Source organism: Macrobrachium nipponense, chromosome 29, assembly GCF_015104395.2.
Source record: "Macrobrachium nipponense isolate FS-2020 chromosome 29, ASM1510439v2, whole genome shotgun sequence".
In the NCBI taxonomy this organism is placed as follows: Eukaryota; Metazoa; Arthropoda; class Malacostraca; order Decapoda; family Palaemonidae; genus Macrobrachium; species Macrobrachium nipponense.
The window spans coordinates 35,736,529-35,758,466 of NC_061092.1; the positions used below are offsets into that span (position 1 = coordinate 35,736,529).

The window sequence follows — 21,938 nt, forward strand, 5'->3', positions numbered from 1 at the left end:
CGATCCCGAAACTGTTTTGGAACCAGATCTTGACGAGATCGTTGCACTCGGCAAGTCCATGGGGCTGGTCGTCGACAAGGACGACATCAACGACCTTCTCGAGGAGCACCAAGAGGAGCTTACGACGGATGACCTGAAGGAGTTGGAGGCCATGCAACATAATGTCGTTCAAGAGGAGTTCTCTAGCAGCGGCGAGGAAGAGGAGGAGGAGCCTATGACAACGGCAGAAATTAAGGATGTTCTAGCCGCTTTTCATAAAGTGCAATCGTTTATCGAAAAAAGACACCCCGAAAAGGCTCAAACAGGTCATATGCTTGCGCAGTTTGATGACGTTTGCCTGAGTCGTTTCAGGAACATTGTGAAAAGTAGGCAGAATAATCTTCCTTGGATCGTTATTTTTTAAAGAGGCCTTCAGCATTAGCAGGAGTAAGCAAAAAGGAAGAACCAAGTGATAAAAAACAGAAAGTTGAAAGCAAAAAGGAAGAACCAAGTGATAAACAGAACGTTGAAAGTGGTGATGAAGTTGAAATTCTGTATTAAAAAAAAAAAAAAAAAAAAAAAACGTAAAAGTAAAAAAAAAAAAAAAAGTTAAAAATCAAAAAAAGAAATTTTTTTTTTTTTTAAATTTAAATGTGGTCCAAGATACGAAAACCTCATGATACGAAAGGCGCCTCGGAACGGATTAATTTCGTATCTCGAGGTACTACTGTATTACTATTATATTATTCAGAAGATGAAACCTATTCATATGGAACAACCCGAGACCATTGACTTAAAATTCAAGATTGCAAAGAATATGGTGTTCACAGGAAGAAGCAAGATGAGGTAAAGGGAAACAGAGAAAGAAGAGACCCCCACTTATTAAAAAAGAAAAAAATAATAAATAAAATATATAAAAATGTATTAAAATGCAAAGGAGAATAGTATTAAGGTAGTAATGTATTGCACCGTTGCTTGAATTTCTGGAGATCCAAATGTACGACTTCCTCTAGGAGGCTGTTTCACAGTCCAACAGCGTGAGGAATAAAGGACCTCTGGAACTGAAAAGTTCGATAATAAGGCATATACGTATATAGCATATTGGTGCTGCTGTTCAGTGAATCTGGTTGCTCTTGGAAGATAAAGGGGACCATGAATCAATTGTGAAAGTGAAAGATCTCTGTTGAAGTAACTTATGGATACATGACAAACAAGAGACCATCTGTAGATGGTCCAATCCAAGTCATTTCGTACTATGCTATAATTATAAAACAGAAACCTACCACCACGAACCACTCTAAGAGATAAATCTCTGGCAGAAGCAGACATCCACACTGGAGAACAATATTCTAGTAAAGGGAGTATAAATGACCTAAAACAGGTTGCACTAATTCTATCACTGTTATCAATGTATGAGGCCTCATAAACAATAAATTCCATTCCATTCCTATAAAACTACTCTTAATAATAAAATGTATCTTGCTGTGTTGCATCAAATATTAGTTCTTAGAACAAAAGATGTTGACCTTTTAAGTAAGTACAGTATCCACTACTAAGCCCATTTATGATACTATGTATTTCCTTTACAGAGATGTTTCTTCAGCAAGTCTTTCGAACCCATAGATCAATGGGGTTTCAAGTCTGTATCTCATATGGCCAACCACTTGAAAGTGTGTCCTTTTAATGTTCGGTAAGTATATTTTGTTTGGTAATAAAAGTAAGATTTTTTTGGGGGGGCTAATGGTAATAAAAGTAAGATTTTTTGGGGGGGGCTAAGGGGAGATGATACATAGTCACTGTTACAATATAAGATCTGATTTTACAGTACAGCAGTATTAACAAGATATTTACTCTTTCACAGACACATTGCCGAAAACAAATTCACATATGGTCATTTCAAGAGACCTCGCAAGCCAGCTACGTAAAAGCTTTCATACCACTTTCATCTGTTTGCCGATGTTCACTAGGTAACATGGAACTCATTGTGAGTTATGTGTAAACAGCATGTCATCTTTTCCATTTCATAAGTGCCTAAAACCTTTAGATAGTTGGCTAGGAACCTTATACCGTTCAGTAAGTTCACTCAGTTGTAAGACTTGAAAATGTATTTTGTATACTTTATAGGTTGATGGTATGAAACCATTTTCTTTAGGAGTTGACAGACTTCCAAGTTTCTACTAGTGCAATACTTTATGACAATACCATTACTAATGTTTTCTTGAAAAATTTTTAAGGGACTTATTTTTGTAGTAAATTTTCTCTAAAAAAATTAACACTGATTTTAGGTGATTTATTAAAAGGACTGTGTTCTTTAGATGTCTATTTGTTCGATTTTATAGCTGTGACTATTCATTGACAGTGTAATTATGGTGGGCTTACAGTACTGATGTTTTGGCAGAACTAGTAAAATCAAAATCACTAAATGAGCTGAGAGAAACATTTAGCATTGCTCATGAAGTTGATAAAATCATAAAGTTGACTTTCCATAACATGGGTTTTAAGCCTGCCTTCAGAGGAGAATTTAAATTCCCTGTTCAGTTTTCAAGATCTGCAGCATATAGAAAATATTAGGAAAACATGAAGTATATTGAGTTTGGTGTGGCATTTATATGCACATATGAATATTATATACAGTAGTTTTTTACGTAAAAAAGATCAAAATTGCATTTGTTAGCATTAGGATGTTTAGTTTCTTATGATATCCTCAGTACGCACTTTACACCTGAACATAAGATCTTGCACATTAACAGGATTCCTTGTTACAGCCCAAATGCATATAACTTTCATGTTTACAGTGTATTCATAATAAGAGAGAGATTCAGTACCACTTAAGTTTGATGTTTACCATCCATACATTTTTGTTCCTGGGCAGGACAACTTCCTTTCTCACTATAAAGTATTTTGTCATATTTCTAATGATGTGATTTGTTTTTAAGTGTACAGTATGTAGTACTTCTTAACCATAATGATATTTTGATTTTTGCATAATACTTATCTGTCAAGTGGGTAAGATATATTAAATTCTGTGCTGTACCTGAATAAAGAAAGCACTCAAATAAAGGCTCATGAAGTTATGTTGATGTGCCTGATGTGACAAGATAGCAAACTCTTCTAGGGTTTGTAAGGGAAGTTCTTTTCCTGAATAAGATTCTGGACAATTAATTTTATTGTAGCCTCAGTTTAGCTTTTATCCATTATTTTCTTTTTTCTGACTGATCAAGTGATGTTATTCCTGTGCAGTGTCTGAATGCCTTAACTAGCGACAAGCTGCCATAGAAACTGCCAATCATCGACCTTAACTTGGGATTACTCCAAGTAGAAGAATATCCAAAAGGAAGTAGTAAAGTGAATAACTTCTGTTTTACACCAAGCTCTGTGTTCTGACCATTGTTGTATGTATCTTATTTGTATTAGTACACCTTCAGCTTATGGAACTTGTGAGGATTTACAACTAAAATTCAAGTATCCGTTTGGAAATATAGTTTTTAGATTTAACTAAATAAATCTAAAAATATATGCAAATAACCCATGATGCCATAGTTGGGGTTACTACATGTTGGTCCAGCCACATGAATGGAAAAGATTTTTGACAAGCACTTACAGTTCCATTTTATTTAATTAGTGCTAGAATTCAGTGAGATTGATAAGATTTTATCTGAGACAATTCAAGGTCTTTTTGAACCTTTCATATCAATCCTCAGCTGTTTGTCACGTTCAGTAGTAACAATCAAAAAGCTTGCTAGTGTATTATGAGACACCAGACTGCAATTTAAGTATTCATTTACACCTTGGGAAATATTTCAGGCTATTATCCAAAATGTCAAAAATAATGAAGGTACTAATTGTATTTCTGCATATTCTGTGGAGTTAGAATGGGAGTCATATCTCACTAGGGCCTTTTCTAAAACTAAAGATTCAAAATCTTGATCTTGATACTGGGTTTCCCTCTGAACTCTGAATAGAATAATCTACAACTCATTCTTTTTCCATATAATTTGAGTACTGATTGATATTAAAATAAATCGCTAGAAATATTGTTTGGCTTGATTCAAGTTTAAGTTTAGGTGAATTTAATACAAAGATGAGATGGTTAGGTGATGGACCCAGTGTCTTACCTTGTGAATATCCAGCAATACTGCTGCAACATGGCATCTCAGGAAGTGTTGAGAAGCCAGTGTTTCAATTTTCCTTACCACCATCATTAATATTTTCATGTTGGAGGTCCCTGGCTCAGTATCCATTCTGTCCAGGTCTGTACATACTCTTACTTTATGATTTCCTGTGCCTTTCTTGTTTTAAATCACTGTTTTCGTTAGAATTGTCTGAAAAAAAACCCTATCCTATTTATGCAAAGACTAATAGGAAAAGCAAAAAATTTCTTTTGTCCAGCTTAGGTCTAAGAACACAAGAATACTGAGGATAAAGAATGGAAAAAGGAGCTTTGTACGTAGGCTGAAGCTATTAATAGTTAGGACGGAATTAGCCACTGTCTCATAGATGCCTCATACGTACTATGAATTTATTTTTAATATACCATAGCCCAAGACCCATCATCATGGTATTGTAGTTGCTGTACTGTAGGAATACAAAAAGGAATAATATTGTGTAGCAAAAATGCCTAACTATAGACTCCTGGTTTATGATGTTCTGTTTTCATACCCTGTAAGTGCCAAGGAAGTTTTAAACCAGACATGAAATGACTCAAAGCTGAAAACAAATATTACAATATTTAGTTTTTTTCAGGTTTTGTGGATTTTATGGTATATATAAGACAAAATTTAACTTAATCACTTAGTCTCAGCTTGTAGTTACAAATGGTAGTGAACCTAATCCAAAGTTAACGACAGATTTATTACAAAGCATTAGGAATTCACATTAATTTCAGTACAAATAGGCTTGCTTTAGAAATTAAATAACATGAATTTTTATTACATATTATATAACTGTTTGCTTGAAGTAGAGTAATATAAATTTTTGAAAGGAATTAATAACTATGAATTTTTAAGATCTGACAGAAAAGTTTACGGGTGTTAATGGAAACATTTTACAAATCTGTAGGATTGTAATACACCATGTAATAATAAATCATGGCTAATGAATTACAATCTTCTTGAGCTTGAAAAGTATTTATTTGCCCCGGTGATGAATGGTAAGCATAGTACAGTGCTGTATTTTCAAATTTCCAGTACACAAAGAGAATGATGTTATTTGTACTTCCAGCCTCGAAAACTGTACATAAAAAGATGAAAACAGTTTTCATATTTCATGAGTACAAAGTTCTTTCTTCACTTATGCATCTTACTTGGCTTCATCATAGCTCAACTGAGTGTTTGAGTTTTTCTTGAAAGAAGATTTTCTTTGGCATTCTTTAACTAAGGTGGAACCTCACCCCAACTCTGCCAAATGTTCTGAAGATTTTATCTTAATCCTCTATGAGTTAAAGCTCAAAACTTAGCAATTTGTGGGACTAGGAGGAAGGATGTCCACTTAAAATAAAGAGGTTTGTACCTAAGAAACACGAATGGTATTAAAATTTTCTTGTTCAATTACAGACAAAACTGAATGTGCAGTCACCAATGAGGTGGGAGATCTATTGGTTTTCTACTGGTTGAGAGATGGCTATAAGAACCAGGAAACCTTTGTTGAAATAATAATCTACTTTGACCAGCACTGTTAGATGCTCACTCAACCAGTGTTATTTCAAAATTTACCTTGAACACTGAGTACTAATATTAAATATATATATAGAAAACTGCCAGACATGAGTCTGAGTCTCTGCACCTAGGTCTACATGGTTCTGTCTTAGATAGTGTTTTAGGGTTCTTAGTAGAGTATAAAATGTTCTTTAATCCAGCCCTCGTTTATGTCAAATGTCTGGTTTTGCCCTATAGAAGACCATTCTCGTGTGGGTAACATTGATGAAAAGTAGTTATAACAAGCATATATTTATTGTATTGTTTGACAGTAGAGAGGCCTGAAAGCCACTTGCTTTAGGATTTTGATAAAAGTTCCCTTTTAAAGTTCTGAGAATCAGCATAAGGTCCCACTTTGATATCTCTTTTTCAAGATTACTCAAAACAGCTCCTGTCTCTGGTGAGTTAGTTAAATTGGTGCCTAATGTCAGCAAAACTAGAATTGAGATACAGATCAGATTTTGACCTCCCTTAGGGAGAAGACATGTGATTATACTGGAAAAGAAATAGAGAGGAAATACAATAACTTTCTTGCTCTGCACTAATTGTGTGAAAGTGCCTACTTCGCATAGGATGTCTGGTAGCATGTGTAACACATCATGGAACGACTCCTCTTGTTCCTGGTATGATATTATCAGGGTCAGAGTCAGTCATCTAGAAGCATGTATTTAGTTGTTGGTGGTGGTGGGGTCTCATGAAGGAGAATAATGGGAAGACAAGTGCTTGCAAGTTGTCTCAGTTGTGGCTCAACATCATCTGTCTCCCAATGGAACTAGGAATGGAAGAATTATGTTCATAGCTTCTTGCCGAGTGACAATGCTAGCAGGTTAAGTCTACCACTGGTGTTCACAAAAAGCTCCGGAGTTGCTTTCATACTTCTGGGCACATCAACCATTCCGTATTTGTCATTAGATTCTTCCTGCTCAAGGAATTGGACATAATGTTTTTTTTCTTTGAACAAAGATGGTCATCAGGTTGACATTTCTTCTGCCCACAATGTATCTTGAGGGCTTTGGTTAAGCTGTCCACCATGAGTGTGATAATCTTGTTCACTATGATTTCTGCAAGTTAGTGTAAGCTTTTCTTTTAGGCACTTGAAATTCCAGCCATCTTTCAATGGCTTCAGAGGACATTGAATATGAGCTAGGGGACTATGGCGAGTTGATCAGCATTGCTCTATGGTTTTTTCTTAAAGGGCAGTGGTCATAACTGGGGGAATCTGTCCATAACTATATATACTGAAGCCATTCTAGTAACCTGAACTAACATGGTTTTACACTGTGTCTGCCAACTCCTAGCTGCTTACAAACAAGCCTCACTTGTTATGGCATAATCAGCTGATTAAGATGGGGTGTTAGTAGTCTGCTACTAGCATCTCCTCATCTAGCAGGGAACCTAGAAAAAAACCTGGGGGATTTAGGTATGTGTGAGGGTTAATAAATATATGCAAATAGATATGTTTGGTTGAATGAGTTTGGGTTTCAGATTGTCTCTGTAGTGTGGATTAAAAAAAAATACTCCCTGACCTTTTGGTGTAATGAGAACTCCAGTAACCTGAAAATAACCAACTTCATGATAGTATGCTCAACAAAAGTAGAGGTTTAAAGGTTCTGGTAACTGGATCTTAACTTAATCCATCAGTCATAGGGACTTAAATAGGTTAAGTTCTATGACGTAGCTCTTGAGCGTGGGGGTGTAATCTTAAAGTTATGGTCAGCCTCTATGGCAAAGTTTTTGATTGGGCAATAGTGTTTAAGATCTATGATCCTCCTGGCCTGCCACATTTTCCTTTAGTGTGAGTGTCACAAGCCATCCTCCATGGATTCTGAACTTATAATATAGTTGCTCACTATTGTTCCATAGTTCTCCCAGATGTTGCTCATGGATTTATTAAAAAAATCTCCAGTTCTTGTGCCACCAGTGACACTGGGGTTTTAGATGAAGATAGCTTCACGAGTGTCATTATTGGCAGTCCTACTATTCATATGATGGTAGATGAAGTAAGCATTCTTGGTTGACAATTGACAAGTGAAGAAACATGTCTGATTCTGTGGCTCATCATGACTTTTATAGTGCTCATCTTTTTGGTGAACTGGTTCCTCCATGGTTTATCTTGTTTGTTTCAAGGAATATGAATTAGAAGAGGGTGTGTCCAAGTTCAGCTTAATTCCAGTGTTCTGTTGTTTTGACTGTCTGTTGATCCTCTGATTTATCTGGATATGTCTGCATTACATTCCAACCAAAGGAATTGCTTCATTGTTTTGTCATCTGTTATCAGTGTCGTCCTTGAACCAAAAGTCAGTAATTGCTGATTATTCAAACTGTAATGCATATGACAGTTGGTCATTGAATTATAGTGTTCCAGTGTTGGTTGTTACCAGAACCTAGATGGGTCATAGTCAACTGGTGGGTCCCCGAATGAGTCAGTGCCTGTTATTTGATGAACATGTTGCAGCAATTGTTCATGATGTTCTGAAGTGATAAGTAGTTATAGTAAGTTGAGGATGACCAGTCTACTGGTGCATTCTACCGATATAGCATGGTGAGATCAAATTATTTATTTTGGTATATGGCTTAAATCCAAAGCTAGTTAGTTAATTTTTGCATGTTGTGGCCATTGTTTGTGGTGACAAAGTCAGCCTTGTCTCCCTTTGCTAATACACAGATCAAGCTGCTACAAGACTCTGTGTTGAAGTTGTTGTACAGTAAAATTGTTTCTTTTCCACAGCTATCTGTGTACAGAAAATATCTTCCTATTGTACTGTGCTCTAACCATTCCCTTTAGCAACAGATAGCCAGTTTACCACCTCTTCTTTCATGAAGAGCCCCATCACTTGGCTATTTTCATTCATGGGCAAAATGCATAAGTTAAATAAGAGGTTTGTCCCTGTAAGAAAACTGGGATTTCATAGGTTTCCAAACATTGTAAAAACACTGAGTGTCAATATATTACTGTGCTGTAGAGTTGGCCTATAAAGGAAGGGTTTCTTAAACTATTCCCAAAGAACTGCTTTAACTCCATTCATGAATAAGCTTATGTATAATTTTACAACATTCTCTCTTATGGCCTCAAGTTTGCTGTAATTTTTTTTTTACCTTGTCATTGATCCTACAGAAAACCTAGTGTTAAGGTATTTTTGGACTAGGTTTTACAATATTTGGGTGCTTTTAAGTTTTTTTCTATATGGACAATAATTCTACTATTGGGATAATTTTTCTAAAATTTGACAAAACTTTTGTGATGAAGCATATTCTAAAAGAAAATGTATAGCTTCAAAATATTGTCAACTGAACTAATGATATTTTTATTATCAATTTCATGGGGCATCTCTTCATCTTGAATGCAAACTGTCCACATATTGCTAGCACAGAGCTGACATGGTACAATGTACTAGTGGTCATTGTCATCATCATCTAGCTCAGTAAAGTTTTTGTCAGGTTTCTATTACAGATATTTTATGACTTTATCTTTCTCTTTCCTCTTTCCTGTGGCCTTTCCACCTTAATTCTCCTCAGATTCAAGTGTTCATCAATGCTTTTTCTCCACAATCTTCTGGGTTTTCTAATTGGTGGATATCCAGTTAATTTCATGGCTAACACTTCAAGTAACTCTTCCTCTTTTTTTATTACAAGGTAGACCATCTATTATCTATTTCCCATTTTCTGGAAACCACATCTTTCCACCACTGGTTTTGCATAATATTGCTCAGATATCACATATGCCAAATACAGTGATTGAAAGAACATTAATTATTGATGTACAATACTATATTTAACAGATGCATTTGCAAGTCAATATATTTTCTCCAAACAGTTTAAAATATTTTTTGCACAGTGCAACAGAAAAATCATTTGAAGTGTATTAAAGTACTGTGCTGGCAAATGTTTGTCCTGTGTTAGCTCTGTGCTCCAATTAGCTGGATTGCATCACTGGGGAAATATGTGTTATTCTTGACTGTTGAGAAGATACAGGTATTCCAATGTTGTTACTATATACTTTGCAATTTGTTCTCTTGTGGACATGTATACCAAATGCTTGTGTTGATATTGCTTATCTCAATATGGAAGGTGCCTAGAAAATATATTTTATGTAAACTGTGATAATAGCACATTGTAAGTAATAAAATATTTTGCTCTTACATTATATAAAACAAATTTATTTCCAAAATTTTGTCATGTGTCTTGAGTACTGGAGTTGACAACTCCAGTAATTTTGGAAGACTTTTATCAATAAACATAAAAATAAATATGTGTGTGTTTTTTACCCACTACATTACAGAGTACAAATTAAGGCATAAATTAGTTCTTATGGCATTTTATCATACCTTCACTGTCTTTGATGCTGACTATCCACTGTAGAGGGACAGAATTTGATGGCTGCTCATATCTTGACAGATTTTCACTGATTGTGAACTTGACTGTCTCTGTTACCAAGGGAGGTTAGGTTTGACGGAGCATCTAGGTCTATCTGCTGAGCCATTAGTAGCCAATGTCTTCCTTTACTCAGGTCTCCCATGGGTAGAGAGGGAGCTTGGGTTCTTAGCTTGCTTGTGGTGATGCTCAGTCTGGGACATTAAGTGGGAGTGCAATGACACTCCTTGCCTTTACTGCTCATTGGTGACTTTTAAACTTTCGGTATAGTGCAATTTCTACCTGAATTCCTATCTGGTCTAGGTCTCCACCCACAACCTTTCTCCATGATTTTCTGGGCTTGCTACTGGTCTTTCTCCTCTTATTACTATGCTACTTTTTTTTACTAACTGCTTCTCTTCCCTCTTCATCCTTTGAGATCTTGGACTCTCAGTCTTTCTTTCTACAGCGCATCTCTCAGTACCTTTATTATTTGTAATATTATGTTTCAAATACACTCCAGCCAGGAATCTAAGCATAGTATAATAAAATCTCAAGATATCCTTAATTTTTCTCGAAATACTCCTTCACTTCCCAAAAATACCATGTTTCTGCTGTGCATAGTAAAGCCATCACTGGATATTTTTGTTTGCTTATGGATAGTCGCATTTTGTGTACAGTGGTACCTCGTTTGTTGAACGTTTCATATGTCGAACTTTCCGTTTTTCGAACAAAATTTTCAAGAAAATTTTGTATCGTTTGTCGAACAAATGCTCGTACTTCCAACTGTCTGATTATCTAGTTTATACTTGTATTCGACAGACTACTGGGTCTTACAAGTTAAACTGCATTTATTTATTTTTTTCATTTACAATATATAGTTTAATGATAATATTCGACAAAATACATTAATGTATAAAGCATTTAATGTAAAATATAGCTTTAAATATAAGATTTAGCATAAAATATGTATAAAATCATATGTAACCGCGGTGACGTCACGCCCAACTGACTTGAGACTGAACGAGGGAACGTTGATATGTCGAGGAGAGAAAAAGTGAGTTAAAATATTACTGTATGTATGTATAAGCAATAACAATTCACATAAAAAGGGAATTTCTCAATAAATTTAACGTAATGATGAAGTATGTAAACAATCAAATGCAATACAAAAAAAAAAAAAAAAAAAAAAAAAAAAAAAAAAAAAAAAAAAAAAAAAAAGTCTTAATTGAGCCAGTGTCCAGTGCGCCAAGTGAGACGGTCTAGTTGAACAATATTAACAAAATAGTAAATGAAAGTAAAAAGCTTTTCACAGTAAAATTTAGCACAAATGATTAACAAAATCATTCGTCATTGCGGTGATACACAGCTAACTTGAGGTAGAGCGAGGTAGGGTTTATATTTTTTTTAGGAATAATGAATGAATGATTTTAAGTTATCGTGCGTCGTGGTATTGTTGAGGAGAGAAGAAGAGGCAGTAAACTCTTTACTATAATAATAATGTACGTAAAAGGAGTACCAATTCACATAAAAAATAAAATGTTATTTCACAATAAATTGAACGTAATGATAAAATATGAAAACAATCAAATACAATACAGAAAAAAAAAAAAAAAAAAGTCTTAATTGAGCCAGTGCTCGGTGTGCCGAGTGACAAGGTCTAGTTGAACCAAGGTCTAGAGTATATAAGGTCTTCTCATGCGCAGCTTAAACCGGGGTACGGGATTAAACAGCTAGGTGCGTGACGTCACAATAACTGCAGTCAGGCCCCTTAACCTATAGCAATCCTGCCTTTACTTTCTCTTTTTTTTTTTTTTTTTTTTTTTTCTAAATACTCAAGCCTATTTGATAATTAAATTATATGTCAGATGTAGTCTTATCTACATCCCTAGGAGACTTCAATGCTGCCTCCGCGTAAGTAGTTTCTTACATCCCTGGAGACTCCAATGCTGCCTCCCGTAAGGTAGTTATTCCACATCCCTGGAGATTTCAATGCTGCCTCCAGTACCTAGTTATCTGTGACCTGGAGAACTCCTGCTGCCTCCAGGAAGTATTTTATCTACATCCTCCCTGGAGGACTTCAATTCTTTTCTCCCCAGTAAGTAGTTAATCTACATCCCTGTGAACCTTCATGCTGTCTCCAAGTAAGTATTATCTTTAATCCCTGGAGAACTTCAATGCTGTCCCTCCAGGTAAGTAGTTCTCTTTAACAAATCCCCTGGAGACTCAATGCTTTCCTCCATAAGTAAGTTATCTACATCCCTGGAGACTTCAATGCTTCCTCCAGTAAGTAATTATCTAACATCCCTGGGAGACTTCCAAACGCTGTCTCCAGTAAGTAGTTATCTACCTCCCAGAGCTTCAATGCTGTCCTCCAGAGTGAGTTATCTACATCCCTTGGAGCTTCATGCTTTCTCCAGTAAGTAGTTTATCTACCATCCCTGGAGACTTCAATGCTGTTTCTTCCAGTAAGTAGTTTATCTTACATCCCTTGGAGACTTCCAATGCTTTTGTCTCCATAAGTGTTTATCTACCATCCCTGGATACTTCAATGCTTTCTCCATTAATTAAGTTAATCTACATCCCTGGAGAATTCATGCTGCCTCCAGTAAGGTAGTTATCTTACAATCCCTGGAGACTCCATGCTGCCTCCAGTAAGTAGTTCTTCCACATCCCTGGAAGATTTCATGCTGCCTCCCAGTAAGTATTTATCTGTGCCCGGAGACTCCAATGCTGCCTTCCAAGTAAGGAGTTTCTTTACATCCCTGGAGGACTTCATGCTTTTCTCCATAAGTTAATTATCTACATCCCTGGAGACGTCAATGCCTGTTTCGCCAGTAAGTAAGTTATCTACATCCCTGGTAGACTTCAATGCTGTCTCCAGTAAGTATTTATCTACATCCTGGAGACTTCAATGCTGTCTCCATTAAAGTAGTTATCTACATCCCTAGAGACTTCAAATGCTGTCTCCAGTAAGTAGTTATCTACATCCCTGGGAGACTTCAATGCTTTCCCCAGTAAGTTAGTTATCTACATCCCTGGAGGCCTTCAATGCTGTCTCCAGTAAGTTAGTTATCTACATCCCTGGAGACTTCAATGCTGTCTCCAGTAAGTAGTTTATTCACATCTGGAGACTTTCAATGTTTCCCTCCGTAAGTGTTATCTACAATTCCCTGGAGACTTCAATGCTGCCTCCAGTAAGTAGTTATCTACATCCCTGGAGAAACTCCAATGCTGCCTCCAGTAAGTAGGTTATCCCACATCCCGGAGATTTCAATGCTGCCTCCAGTAAGTAGTTATCTGTGGACCTGGAGACTCCAATGCCTGCCTCCAGTAATAGTTATCTACTCCGGGAGACTTAATGCTTTCCTCCAGTAGTTATTCACATCCCTGGAGACTTCAATGCTGTTCCTCCAGTAGTTTATCTACATCCCTGTAACTTCAATGCTGCTCCAGTAAGTAGTTATCTATCCCTGGAGACTTTCAATGCTGTCTCCAGTATTAAGTAGTTATCTACATCCTGGAGCTTCAATGCTGTCTCCAGTAAGTTAATTATTCTACAAACCCTGTTTAGACTCCAATGCGTATCCAGTAAGTAGTTACTACATCCCTGGAGACTTCAATGGCTGCTCCAGTAAGTAGTTATCTACATCCCTGGAGAATCAATGCGTCTCCAGTAAGTAGTTTTATCTGTCTGGAGATCCAATGCTACCTCCAGTAAGTAACTATCTACATCAATGGAGACTTCAATGAGCTGTCTCCAGGAAAGTTAACCGGAAATTCTACATCCCCTGGAGCTTCAATGCTGTCTCCAGTAAGTAGTTATCTTAATCGGAGACCCTGCAATGCTGTCTCCAGTAGTAACCTTATCAACAATCCCTGTAAAGACTCAATCCGCTTTCCCTACCAGTAAGTAGTTATATGTGACCGTGGAGAATCAATGCCTCCCCCACTAAGTAGTTATTTGTAACCTGGAGACTACAATGCTGCCTCCAGTAAGTAATTTATTTTGTGACTTGGAGACTCCAATGCTGCCTTCAGTAATTAATTATCTACATCCCTGATTGGAAGTTTTCTGGCATCTCTACATCCCTGAAGACTTCAATGCTACATCCACTAATTAGTTATCTACATCCTGGGAGACTCCAATGCTGCCTCCAATAAGTAGTTATCTGTGACCTGGAGACTCCAATGTTGCCTCCAGTAAGTAGTTATCTATATCCTTGGAGACTTCAAGCTGCTTCCACAAAGTAGTTCTCTGTGAACCTGGAGACTTCATGCTGCCTCCACAAAGTGGTTATCTGTGGACCGCTAGAGACCCAATGCTGCCTCCATTAAGTCGTTATCTACATCCATGGAGACTTCAATGCTGCTCCACTAAGTAGTTATCTGTGACCTGGAGACGCCAATCCTCCCTCCAGTAAGTAGTTCTCTATATCGGCCTGGAGACCTTTTCAATGCTGCCTCCACTAAGTATTTATCTGTGGACCTGGAGACCCAATGCCCCTCCCTTAGTAAGTTATTATATAATCCCTGGAACTTCCAATGCTGCCTCCACTAAGTAGTTATCTGTGACCTGGAGACTCTAATGCTGCCTCCAGTGAGAAGTTATCTGTGACCTGGAGACTCTAATGCTGCCTCCAGTAAGTAGTTATCTATATCCTTGGAGACTTCAATGCTGCCTCCAGTAGTACCTTTGCTGTGACCTGATTACTCCAATAACTGCCTCCAGTAAGCAGTTATCTATATCTTGGAGACTTCAATGCTTGACCTCCACTTATGTATTTTGTTTTATCTGTGACCTGGAGACTAATGCTGGCCTCCAAAGTAAGTAGTTTATCTTATATCCTGGGAGACTTCAATGCTGCCTCCACTAAGTAGTTATCTGTGACCTGGAGACTCCAATGCTGCCTCCAGTAAGTAGTTATCTATATCCTTGGAGACTTCAATGCTGCCTCCACTAAGTAGTTATCTGTGACCTGGAGACTCCAATGCTGCCTCCAGTAAGTAATTATCTAAATCCCTGGAGACTTCAATGCTGCCTCCACAAAGTAGTTATCTACATCCCTGGAGACTTCAATGCTGCCTCCACTAAGTAGTTATCTGTGACCTGGGGACTCTAATGCTGCCTCCAGTAAGTAGTTATCTGTGACCTGGAGACTCTAATGCTGCCTCCAGTAAGTAACTATCTACATACCTGGAGACTTCAATGTTGCCTCCACTAAGTAGTTATCTGTGACCTGGAGACTCTAATGCTGCCTCCAGTAAGTAGTTATCTGTGACCTGGAGACTCTAATGCTCCCTCCAGTAAGTAGTTATCAGTGACCTGGAGGCTCCAATGCTGCCTCCAGTATGTAGTTATCTACATCCCTGGAGACCTCAATGTTGTCTCCACTAAGTAGTTATCTGCGACCTGGAGACTCCATTGCTGCCTCCAGTAAGTAGTTATCTACATCCCCGGAGACTTCAATGCTGCCTCCACTAAGTAGTTATCTGTGACCTGGAGACTTCAATGCTGTCTCCACAAAGTGGTTATCTGTGACCTAGAGACTCCAATGCTACCTCCAGTAAGTAGTTATCTACATCCCTGGAGACTTCAATGCTGCCTCCAGTAAGTAGTTATCTGTGACCTGGAGAGTCCAATGCTGCCTCCAGTAAGTAGTTATCTACATCCCTGGAGACTTCAATGCTGTCTCCACTAAGTAGTTATCTGTGTCCTGGAGACTTCAATGCTCCCTCCACTCAGTAGTTATCTGTGACCTGGAGACTCCAATGCTCCCTCCACAAAGTAGTTATCTACATCCCTGGAGACTTCAATGCTGTCTCCACTAAGTATTTATCTGTGACCTGGAGACTCCAATGCTGCCTCCAGTAAGTAGCTATCTACATCAATGGAGACTTCAATGCTGTCTCCACTAAGTATTTATCTGTGACCTGGAGACTCCAATGCTGCCTCCAGTAAGTAGTTATCTACAACCCTGGAGACTCCAATGCTGCCTCCATTAAGTAGTTATCCATATTCCTGGAGACTCCAATGCTGCCTCCAGTAAGAAGTTATCTATATCCCTGGAAACTTCAATGCTGCATCCAGTGACTAGTTATCTACATCCCCAGTGTCTCCAATGCTGCTTTTAGTAAGTAGTTATCTGTGTTCCTGGAGACTTCAATGCTTCCTCCACTAAGTAGTTATCTACATCCCTAGAGACTTCAATGCTGAATCCAGTAAGTAGTTATCTGTGACCTGGAGACTCCATTGCTGCCTTCAGTAAGTTAGTTATCCATATTCCTTGGGACTCCAATGCTTCGTCCAGTAAGCAGTTATCTACATCCCTAGTGACTTCAATGCTGCCTCCAGTAAGTAGTTATCTATATACCTGGAGACTCCAATGCTGTCTCCAGTAAGTAGTTATCTGTGTTCCTGGAGACTTCAATGCTGCCTCCAGTAAGTAGTTATCCATATCCCTGGAGAATTGAATGCTGTCTCCAGTAAGTAGTTATCCATATCCATGGAGACTTCAATGCTGCCTCCAGTAAGTATTTATCCATATTCCTGGAGACTTCAATGGTTCTCTCCAATAAGTAGTGATCTATATTCCTTGAGACTTCAATGCTTCTCTCCAATGAATAGTTATCTATGTTCATGGAGACTTCAATGCTGCCTCCAATAAGTACATAGTTATCAATATTCATGGAGACTTCAATGCTACTCCCTAGTAAGTAGTTATCCATATTCCTGCATATCTTCCTCTTTCCATTCATGCATTGTTTTGTAAACTGGCCCATCTTAAGTTTTCCAGCTGCTAGCTGCATAAGATATATTTACTGTCTAATACGGGATAAGTACGTTGTCATATGGAGACTTCAATTGGCTTAACTCCCTAGGTAAGTTTTTTAGTAGCCATTTATTTCCTTGCGGCATTAATTCTTCCTCTTTTCCGATTGCATGCATTGTTTTCGTTTTAAAAAAAAAAAAACTGGGCCCATCTCAAAGTTTATCCAGCTTGATTAGCTGCATAATGATATATTTACCTGTCTAATAAGGGATAAGTAGTTGTCTGTATTTCTGGAGACTTCAATGCTGCTTGCTCCTCAGTAAGTAGTTATCTGTATACCTGGAGACTTCAATGCAGAACAGTGTTTAGTCTCTATTAAAACATATCAAATATATTGCGGCTTCAGATTAAATTATCAAGGACATAGAACTCTATACTAAGTTAATGAGTCATTCAATGAATGTCCTGCCCAAGATGTAGGCCTAGGCCAAGGTCAGAAGAATCTGGCCTTTCAGTATTGAAACCAATGACATACATTAAATAAATTGTGGCCTCAGCCTAAATTTTCGAGGGCTGAAGACAAAGAGACTAATGTCAGTTTCAGTCATGGCATTCCGATGTCAGACATAGGCCTAGGGTAAGGTCAGAAGAATCCAGCCTCTTGGTCTCTAAACTACCTTCAGTGCAGTGTGTGTATGTAAAACGTCTTTCACTTCTCATATGTAGGTTTGATTGGCGTTGACCTGCTTAAGATGTTCATGATTGACAGGAAAAGCACCAAAAGAAGGAACAAAAAGTTTGTGCATCCTGTTGCTTTACTTTCTAAAACACTTTCATCTCATAATTATATCCTGAGCTGTCAGAAAGCTTTATCTGCATCTTATAAACATATATAATAGGTTGTAATGGATTTCATTGCTTCAAAAGGAAAATTAAGCTTGGTGAAATGCCAGTCAAATAAAATTTACTCAGAAAATTAATAACAGGTTAATCATTTATAAAAGCCTTTTGGCTACCACGTCAAAGGCAACACTAAATTCTGTTAGATCTAAATACTACTGCTTTCTAATCATGAGGAGAATGGATGAGTTAGGTGCTATGACCAAACCAAAACCCTCTCCCAAAAAAATCAAGAACAAGAAACAAGATATTAGAATATCAAGGGTTGACTTTTAAGCAAAGGCAAACAGAACTTATTAAACTGCAGTTCCAGAGCTTTGTAAAAGAGGGGAAAGAATGGTCATGTGACCGTTGAAATTTTAGGATTACTGATTTTTCCACACCACATCTCGTGATGAGTGACATGGGAGGTTGCAGGGCTACCTGAGGATGGAGGGAGGGTGGGACTGGAGGATAGGTAAGGGACGGGGACGGGTGGCGGCTGGAGAATCAGTAATCGGGGTGGGGGAGCCGTTGGTTAAACGGACTCTCATTTAATTTGATCCTAACGACAAGGAAAGCAAAAATCGACACTGATGCTCTAATCAGGGAAGGGTCAGGATAATACAAAGCTCCAGTTACTGGAATCAGGAACAATGCATGCTTGTTAAACATGAAAAAGAATGAATAACAATTATAGTGGATGTAGCCAAATGAACTACGTGTTTCCTTCAAGATTAGTTTGGTGCTCATTTTCACAAACAAAAAACTAATCAAATCAGTTTCAATTAAAATTTTATTAAGAATAAAAATAAAATTAATGGACAAGGACGCAAAAAGTGCAAAATGTATCTTGAATTCATTGTACTGACAAATCCACGGGATCATAAATAGTCGACAAATTCGAGACTGAAGCGACAAGAAATCCAGTCACGACTCACGAATCCCACGAGACGAAAGACTGAAATGAAAACTCATATCGACTGCAAACTATTCCTTTTTATCCACTCTTGGGTTGGTATATAAGGACCATCAGGGTGGTTAATCGGATGACTCGAGTCAAATACCGGCCAGGGAAATTTCCATCTGGAATACTTTGGTGAGAAGTGGCTCGAATAAAAAACAAGTATGAGTGACAACACACTGGATACATTAGTTCCTTTATACATCTGGCAGTCTTTAATTTTCTCCCAAAGCCTTCCATGTCGTAACCTGTCATGGCTATCATAGTTGCCTTTATGAGACTATATTAATAGGTCTTGGTATTTGCAGTTTATAATTTCACTACTTTATAAATAGATGGACTGTGTAAATCCAAAGCGCATTTCCATTCAAATAACGTTCTGAAATTGAAACCTAATGATGATCTACCATGAATAAAAGTAGGATCATAGCAAGCGCCTACACAGCCACACCTGAATGGAACAAAGGTTGACGATTATGGTTAATAAGGACTGAATATGATTTTTACCATTGCTATTTTTATTGCTCTGTTACTATACTATTTTTCTATTTGTTTGATATCGACTCTGTTCACTGGTAATGTGAACTATTATTCGTATATCATTAACATATTGTCTACAGTAGTGATTAGAAAATATGAACATTGGCATCAATAGCTCGACCATGCACATCCGTCGTTTCAAGACAAACAGGCTTCATTGCTGTGTTACCAGACCATTATCATGAAACAGAAGAGGACGGGGTAAAGGAACACTTTGAGGTAACTGTACCATCCGGCAATATGAATCCATGGTCAAGAGAATTATTTCTAAAAAGCTTAACTATCCGCAAACACGTATAGTATTTGCTGTTGTCCATTGGATTAATAAAGGACCTTCCTCGTGGTAGACTATGGCGAGGTTGAGTTGACGTCACGCTCTCGACCTGTCAGAAGATTATTTTGGGTCAGCGCTGACAAGACCTCCTATACTCTTTGGACCTTGAGTTGAGCAATATTAACAAAATAGTAAATGAAAGAACAAAGCTTTTCACAATAAAACTTAGCACAATTGATTAACAAAATCATTCGTCATTGCGGTGATACACAGTTAACTTGAGGTAGAGCGAGGTAGCGTTTATATTTTTTAGGAATAATGAATGAATGATTTTAAGTTATCGTGCGTCGTGGTATTGTTGAGGAGAGAAGAAGAGGCAGTAAAATCTTTACTAAAATATGTACGTAAAAGCAGTACCAATTCACATAAAAAATATTTCACAATAAATTTAACATAATAATAAAACATGAAAACAAATGCAACACGGTAAAAAAAACGCTTGCTCGAGTCAGTGTTCGGTGAGAGAGAGAGAGAGAGAGAGAGAGAGAACGGCTCTGCTTACCATTGACTTAGTGGCTGATCAGGGATTATTATTCCCCCATTTCTTTCACTTACACTCGATCTGCCCAAATCACTTTTATTTTTGTTACGCTAAAATACCAATCTACTGATAATTGCTTTTTACGATATTTTTACTACTGTAAAAGTAACTCAGCTCTGTAAAAAACAAACTGGCGCCGCTTTCAGCTTCTGGATGCCTTCGATTGTTTGTTTAAACGGCCGCCTTGCGAAAAGTTATTTTATTTCTCTTTCCTTTTCTTGCATTCTTGACTTATTACTTATTTGTTTGTAAAATTCTCATGTTTGTTTTAAAAGTCTGCCGTTTGCCAACCGTAAGTTGATGTATTGTGGCATAATTAATCTATTTCGTGCACTTGAGAACCAAGTGTAAACACCTGATTACTCTCTCTCTCTCAGACACAATCGGACACAAACACACACTATCGATTCCTTTAATTATCTTTGTACCTTATATGAATGGAATGTATTTTGTTATCAACCTTTGCATACTGCAATCAATTCGGTTTGCTCAAGAGGGTTCCCGTCTCTCCTCCCTCCATCCCCCAGCCGGCCGGCGCCATTTTTACCAAGCAGTTCATAAATCGTACATAGAAAAAATAAAATTTAGAAAATTTTACTTCATATAACGTACTGTTTCATTACTTTACACTCTTGATTTAACTTTTGAACACATTAATAATAGAAAAAAATGTGAAAAGGGGGACTTTTTGGGTTGGCTGGAACGCATTATCCTGATTCCCTTTATTTCTTATGGGGATATTTGTCTCATATTTCGAACAAATCGTACTTCGAACAGCCTTCTGGAACGGATTAGGTTCGAAATAAGAGGCACTACCTACTTCATTCTAACTGTTGCTTTTTTTTTTTTTAATTGTGTCCTCTCAATACCAGGTAAATAGTTCAACTAATCCTGAAGGTTACATAAATATTCTGTTTCCTGCAATAACTGTCCTTCCATGGAAACATTGATCCTCCTCACCTCTCTCATGTTTGCCTTTTTATCAATTCCAAGCATGGGCATCATCTTACTCTACTTTATGTGAGGCCTTTTGCTATGTTTAATACATAGTATTGAGTTCACTCCTAAATTACTCACACAATATCAACACAACCATCCTTTTCATGACAATTTTTTCCTTAGCTGCCTTGTGGGTCCCCGTAATTCTGGTAACATTTCTAGCATCTTACAGGTTGCTTTTCTGTACTTCAGTGGTAGTAGGTTAATGTGGCTTTTCTTAGCAACATTCACTTCCGGGTGTGATGTCCCTGCCTAAAAGAGTTGCCTGCCAAGGGTAAAGTCTCTCATCTATCCTAAGAAGAGAGACTTTAGCTTTGGCAGTCAACTCTTTAAGGGTACAATCAGGCATTTATCCTCTTTTTCACTGACTTTCCTGTTTTTCCAAAAAGTGTGTAAGACAGGCTGATAAGAGTGCAAAAGTTGCCTGGTGGATTATCAGGAAAGTGCCTTCGTCTTTACCTATCTACAGCAATCTTACTGAGCGTTTTATTTCTAAAGACATCCTGACTGTCCTCCCCCAGTTGTTGTGGCAAGCCTGGTGGATTTCATTTGCCTTTCAAGGTGTGGGCCGGCCTCACCTTGTCGACCAGTTGCTTCCAGATCTTTTTTCAATGGCATATGGACATGTTTATTTGTATTCTCAACAGAATTTTTGTGAATATGTAATGTAAATAGTACTGTTGTTGTTGATAGCATTGTTGTTATGGTTCTGTTGACCCTTACAATATTACTGTTGTTATAGGGTAAGTATTTATTAGTTTTGAATGATTTCATGTTGTTAATTTTAATTCTTCTGGGAGACACTGAACTGAATCCTGGGCTCTTACTCATTACAGAAAGAAAAATTGCAGATTAATTTAGTACTCAAATATTTAGGGCTTAAGGT

At 37.5% G+C, this 21,938-nt stretch overlaps 1 protein-coding gene across 2 annotated transcripts in view; it reads left to right on the forward strand.

Annotated features, from left to right (window-relative positions):
* LOC135206240 (F-box only protein 30-like) overlaps window positions 1–9,919 on the forward strand; it is a 36,813-nt gene extending 26,894 nt beyond the window's left edge. Inside the window, exons 7-9 of one of the 2 annotated variants that reach the window (XR_010312701.1) lie at window positions 1,569–1,669; window positions 1,841–1,963; window positions 3,220–9,919. Coding sequence is in view for 1 of the 2 variants with exons in the window: in XM_064237613.1 (XP_064093683.1) it covers window positions 1,569–1,669; window positions 1,841–1,904 (165 nt within the window). In the remaining variant the exon portion in view is untranslated. The remainder of the gene's footprint in view (window positions 1–1,568; window positions 1,670–1,840; window positions 1,964–3,219) is intronic. The other variant, XM_064237613.1, reaches the window with a different exon arrangement.
* The last annotated feature ends 12,019 nt before the right edge of the window (window positions 9,920–21,938 follow it).